This window comes from Phyllostomus discolor, chromosome 6 (genome assembly GCF_004126475.2).
Source record: "Phyllostomus discolor isolate MPI-MPIP mPhyDis1 chromosome 6, mPhyDis1.pri.v3, whole genome shotgun sequence".
Taxonomy (NCBI): Eukaryota; Metazoa; Chordata; class Mammalia; order Chiroptera; family Phyllostomidae; genus Phyllostomus; species Phyllostomus discolor.
In genome coordinates, this window is record NC_040908.2 from 68,794,563 (window position 1) to 68,801,263 (window position 6,701).

The following is a 6,701-nucleotide window of genomic DNA, read 5'->3' on the forward strand; positions in this document are numbered from 1 at the left end:
TTTATAAATAAATTCCTTTTTTGGGGCCCCCTCATAGACCACTGAGTATGAGATATACTGATCCTTTGAGAGAACGCAGTTAGTATAGTGTGTTAGAACTTGAACTAGAGCCAGATGGCTAGATTCAGATTTAGTTTCCACGTGTAACTTTGGGCAACTTAAGTAAGTTTCCTGTGCCTCCATATCCCTATCTATAAAATGAGGAAGGTAATAGCCCCTAGCTCACGAGGCAGGTCTTCCCATAACTTTGCCAATTTCTCTTCCTAAATTGAAGAGCAGGGATTAGTGGAATAGGGGAGAAGAGGACACAATTCCAATTAATAGGAAGGCAGGGTGGTATTACAGAAAGAACTAAAAGGATCTGTTCATTCTGTTCCCTGCCTACTTCCTTACTACATTGTAAGATTCATCCAGGAGGAGACTTGTTTCATTGTATCCCAGGATCTGGCTCAGTGTGTGATGTATAATTGTCACTCAAATATTTGTTGAATGGTAAATGCATTTTTATGTATAAATTTAAATAGAAACCAATTTAATAAATAGTTTTATACATTTGGATATGTATTTGTCTAATAATGTTCACGTTTGATTTTTTAGCAACTAGAAGTTATCTTTGGAGCATTTGTGACAATTCTCTTTTGGTTTTTACAGGCCAGTTGGAATGCCAAAAATGGAAAAAGTTTACTTACATAATCCTAGTTCTGAAGAAACTATTACTTTAGTATCAATTTCTGCTACAACGTCACATTTTCATGCATCATTTTTTCAAAATAGGGTAAGTCTCCTATAGCACATTTCTCTTGAGTTTAAAATTGAAATGTCTAGAATTTTTTATGTGTCATTTTATTTTCTTGTAATTAAAATCTGTTTAAATGTTTCAAATCTGTTCTGGATTTCAGTTTACCCCATTTCCTAAGAATTATCACTCCTGTTAAATACATGTTTTTCTCAACATGAAACAGCTCATCAAGTCAACTTTGAACCTCAAGCCCTCTGAAAAATGGAGTATTACTATGTTCAGTTGATTTTCTTTTCTAATAATAGGTAATTCCTCAGCATTGTGTGAGTGTTCTCTTGCTGCATAATAAATTCCCACAAACATGATGGCGTAAAACGAAACCCACTTATTAGCACATAGTTCCCTAAGTCATAAGTCCAGTGGATTCTTTGCTCAGGGTATCATAAAGCTGTACTTAAGACGTTGGCTGATCTGAGTCCTTGACTGGAGACTTACAGGGAAATTCGCTTTCACACTCATTCAAGTTGTTGGCAGAGTTCCATTCCTTGTGGTCGTAGAATTGAGATCCCTGATCCTTTGCTAGTTGTTGGCCAGGGACCTCTCTTAGTTTCTTATAGCACCCACGTTCCTTTTTCAAGCCAGCAATGGTGTGTCACCTCTCCCTCATACCTTCAGATATCTTTGACTTCCTCGGCCACCAGTGGAGAAAATTCTGCTTTAATCATGTCGTTAGGTCATGATAACCTGGATAGTCTCCTTTTTGATTAAACAGAGTGAAATGACATAACCTCAATTACATCTACAAAATCCCTTTCACAGGTGTGATATCTCCTCATATTGAGGGTCTCAGAAATTAGGGCAAGAAGTTTGGGGGTTACTTTATGGTTCTGCCTACCACAAGCACCCTCTATAATTTTACTTAAAACCATTTTTGTAGATAGCATGTAAACTTGTTATTAAAAATATAATTTTTATCTGACAAAAAATTGGGTCTTAATAAATTTTGAAATTGAGAGAATTCATTAAACCTTAATGTATAGGCTTCCAAAATAATTAGCTAAATAGCAAATATTGGAGTGAAGTAAATGAATGTATCCTAATTTCATCTTCCCAGCAATATGACTAAATAGCTAAGGAGGTGTTTTAGCATATAAAATTGTATGTAATTTAGATTTTTACATTTCTCCTTTCTAAAACCCTGTTTCATTACATGTCATAAACGAACAACTCTAGAGTAAAGATATGACGTACAATACTGGCTTTCTAAATTTAAAAGTATTCTATAAACAAGGAATTGAGAAGTCAGCATATTAATTTGATAATAAACATTTTTATTTTTGTGGTTTTCATGGAGAACATTCCTTTTTAAAATTTATGTTTAATTATGGTGACATAAAATATGTAAGTTTCAGGTATATAACAGAGTGATTAGATATTTACATACTTTACAAAGTGATCCTCCCCATCAGTCTAATATCCATCTGACATACATAGTACAATATTAATAACTATATTCCCTGTGCTATACTTATATCCCTGTGACTATTTTTATAACTGGCAATTTGTACATCTTAATCACTTCACCTTTTAATGCCACTTCCCCCTCCCCTAGTCTGACAACCATCAATTTGTTCTCTGTATCTATGAGTTTGCTTCTGTTTGGTTTGTTCATTTGTTCTGTTTTTAGATTCCACATCTAAGTGAAATCATATGATGTTTGTCTTTCTCTGCCTGGCTTTTTCACTTGGCATAATCCCCTTTAGGTCCATTCCACACTGTTACAGATGACAAGATTTCGTTCTTTTTATGGCTAAATAATAGTTCATCCTGTGTGTATATGTATATCTTCTTTATTCTTTCATCTATCGACATGGCTAGGTTGCGGCTATATTTTCACTACTGTAAATAATGCTGCAAGGAACATAGGATACATATATCTTAAGTTAATGTTTTCTATTTCTTTGGAAAAATACTCAGAAGTGGGATTGCTGGGTTATATGGTAATTCCATTTTTAATATTTTGAGGAATCTCCATAGTGTTTTTCACAGTGGCTGCACCAATTTGCAATTCTACTAGCAGTTCATGAGGGTTCTCTTTTCTCCACATCCTCGCCAACAGTGTTTGTTGACTTCTTGATGACAGCTATTCTGACAGGCATGAGGTGATATCTCACTGTGGTTTTGATTTGCATTTCCCTAGTGATTGTGATGTCAAGCATCTTTTTATGTGTCTGTTGGCCATCTGTGTATCTTCTTTGGAGAAATGTCTATTCATGTTCTCTGCCCATTTTTTAATTGGATTATTTGGATTTAATTCATGTTCTCTGCCCATTTAATTGGATTATGTTGAGTTGTATGAGTTTTTTGTGTATTTTGGATATTAACTCCTTATGGATAAATCATTTGCAAATATTGTCTTCCATTCAGTAGGTTGCCTTTTTGTTTTTGTTAATGGTTTCTTTCATGTTGCAAAAGCTTTTTAGTTTGATATTGTCTAGTTTGTTTATTTTTACTTTTGTTGTTTTTGTCCCAGGAGATTGTTCAAAAAAAATATTGCTAAGACCCATGTTAAGGAGTTTCTGCCTGTTTTCTTCTAGTTTTATAATTTCATCTCTTACACTTAAGCCTTTAATTCATTTTGAGGGGTTTTTTTTTTATGGTGTAAGAAAATTGTTTCTTTTTTTTTTTTTTTTTGCATGTGTCTTTTAAGTTTTCCCAACACCATTTATTATATACTCCCCATTGTATATTCTTGTTTCCTTGTCATAGATTAACTATAAGCATGGGTTTATTTCTGGGCTCTCTGTTCTTTTCCATTGATCTTCGTCTGTTTTTGTGCCAGTACCATAGTTTTGTACAACAGTTTGAAATCGGGGAGCACGATACTTCCAACTTTGTCCTTTCTCAAGATTTCTTTGGCTGTTCAGGGCCTTTTGTGGTTCTATATAAATTTTAGGATTGTTTATTTTAGTTCTGTGAAAAATGCCATTGGTATTTTGATAGTGATTGCATTATATATGTAGATCACTTTGGGTAGTATGCACATTTTAACAATATTCTTTCAATCCATAAGCATGGTATATCCTTCCATTAATGTGTGTCTTCGTGAGTTTCTTTCATCAGTATCTTCTAGTTACAGAGTAGAGATGTTTTTCCTCCTCAGTTAAATGTCTTCCTAGGTATTTTGTTCTTTTTGATGCCATTGTAAATGGGATTGTTCTCTTAATTTCCCCTTCTGATCATTCAGCATTAGTTTAGAAACCACAACAAATTTCTGTATATTAATTTTCTATTTTCCAACTTTATTGAATTCATTGATTCTGATAGTTTTTGGTGGAATCTTTATCTACATATAGTATCTGCAAATAACATGTTTACTTTTTCCTTTTCAATTTGGGTACTCTTTATTTCTTTTTCTTGTCTGTTGCTATGGCTAGGATTTCCAATACAATGTTGAATAAAACTAGTGAGAGTGGACATCCTGATCTTAGAAAAAAACCTTTCAACTTTTTACCATTGAGTATAATGTTAGCTGTAGGCTTGTCATATTATGACCTTTATTATATTAGGGTATATTCCTTCTATACCCCCTTTGTTTGGAATTTTTAAATTTTTTATTTTTAATTTTTATTATAAATGGATGTTGGATTTTGTCAGATGCGTTTTCTGCATCTGTTGACATGGTCATGTGATTTTTGTCCTTCATTTTGTTTATGTGGTTATTTTGTGGATTGATTTGTGGATATTGAACCATCCTTGGGTTTATGAGATAAATCCGTCTTGATCATGGTATGCAGTCTTTTTAATGTATTGCTGAATTTGGTTTGCTAATGTTTTATTAAGGATTTTGACATCTATGTTTATCAGGGATATGTGTTATGTAATTTTCTTTGTAATATCTTTGGTTTTGGTATCAGGATAATGCTAGCCTCATTTAGTATCAGGAAATCCTAGCCACAGCAGCAGACAAGAAAAAGAAATAAAGAGCATCCAAATTGAAAAGGAAGAAGTCAACATGTTATTTGCAGATACTATATGTAGATAAAGATTCCCCCCAAAACTACTAGAATAAATACGTTTGGAAGCTTTCCCTCTTCAGTTTTTTTTAAATAGTTTGAGAAGGATAGGTATTAATTCTTCTTTGAATACTTCATAGAATTCATTTGTGAAGCTGTCTGGTCCTGGTAACATCTGTTCCCTAAAATATTTATTGAAATAGGCCTGGTTGGTGTGGCTCAGTGGATTTGAGCACCAGCCTGTTAACCAAAAGGTCAGCAGTTTGATACCCAATCAGGACATATGCCTAGGTTGCCAGCCAGGTCCCCAGTAGGGGGTGTGAAAGAGGCACATTGATGTTTCTCTTCCTCTCTTTCTCCCTTCCATATACACTCTCTAAAAGTAAAATAAATATTAAAAAAAATAAAGTATTTCTTAAATTTCCTTTGAGTTATTCCTTGTTTTCACCTAAAAGCTGTTTTTATAGTTTTTTATAATTACATAAAATTTTTTAAAGCAATAGTTCTCTCAAGTCATTTTCTATCTTTAAGTTTCTTTACTTGAAAGCTGTTTTTGCAATTTTTATGAATGAGCTAATGGTCTCAAATAATAGAATCCCAATGCTGGGGGAGACCTGTGTACTCATTTAGTCCGGCACCCTTATTATAGCAACAAAAAGCTAAATCAAAGAGGGGCTGGCCCTGGTAATACAGGGTAATACAGTTAGTGACACTAGCCAAGGTCTAAGTGTTCTGTTGGCCTTACCCAGTGACTTGGGTCATATAAAGCTCCAGTTTGCAGCATATATACTACAGCTTGTATACAGAGATGCACATATAGATGAATGGAACCCCCCTGCTCTCAGGCATTCAGACATGTTAGGTTAAAGGTAAAATAGTGAAGTGAAAATAGCAACACTTTTAAAATAATTCATAACTCCACTACAGATTGTATTTTTAACTTGTTAACGGTCTATGCCAATTCAAGCAACGTTTTGTTGTTTTGAAACTTATTTAGGCTTCACCCATATGAAAGGGTAGGGTTTTTGCTTTTTCCGTGATACAGTCAGAATACAGAAAATAGACCAAGAGTTCTAAACACAGATTGTTACAGGAGCCTACTTGTTAAGTAGGCAATATAAACAAGAGAAGCAGGCCAGGTGGAGTCAGAGGACCTGGAGCAAGCACATGATCCATCCGTAGGGATCAGTCCCCAGGTGGCTCCAGCCAGTGGTTGCCACGTAAGGGTGTTAAGCACACGTGCAATTCTTTGGGTTTTCAAAAAAAAGTAAGAAATAGTCATTTTTATATTATATCCCAATTTTTACATATTGAGAATGAATTCATCTTTAGAAAGACAGATAGCGTGGACCAAACAAAACAAACCAAAGGTCACCAATTTGACAGTTCTGCGCTAGACTCTCTTAGGGACTGACTTATACTCATGAATCTTATGCAAAGAGAGTAGTTTTCCTGAAAATTCTTAAAAATATAAACTAAATGTGTATGTAGTCAAAGAACAAGTTAAAAAACAACCTGTTTTTCATTCCTCAGGAGATGAAATTAAACAGTAAAATGTAATCTATACCTATAAAAATCTACCTTTAGGTAATCTAGGTTTAGTTTCAAAGGAGATAGCCAAAATCTGTGCTGTCTTCTCTTTCTTCTTATTATTATTGCTTTCCATCTTTATTCCCTCAGTAAGTACTGATCCCAGAAGCTCCAGGAGTAGAGATGGAATGAAGTCTTGGAGGAAGAACTCATCATGTTTCCCCTCCACCTCAATTTTATGCAATATTAAGATCCGTTAGGAGAAAATGAAGAAAATTTCTCATGTCCAGGAGAGCAAATCCTTTCCATATATTACAACTCTGAGTGCCTCTGTTACCTTCATAATTTCTAGTCAAACCTTAATTTCCTCGAGAATGAAACATTTTCTGTAATTAACTGAAGTTTTTTATTATTAA

At 34.1% G+C, this 6,701-nt stretch overlaps 1 protein-coding gene across 2 annotated transcripts in view; it reads left to right on the forward strand.

The window, feature by feature from the left end:
• The window catches only part of TMEM131 (transmembrane protein 131), a 220,997-nt gene that overhangs the window by 92,064 nt on the left and 122,232 nt on the right, over window positions 1-6,701 (forward strand). For both annotated transcript variants that reach the window (XM_036030067.1, XM_028517772.2), the window contains exon 5: window positions 652-775. In XM_036030067.1, the coding sequence (XP_035885960.1) occupies window positions 652-775 (124 nt within the window). The remainder of the gene's footprint in view (window positions 1-651; window positions 776-6,701) is intronic.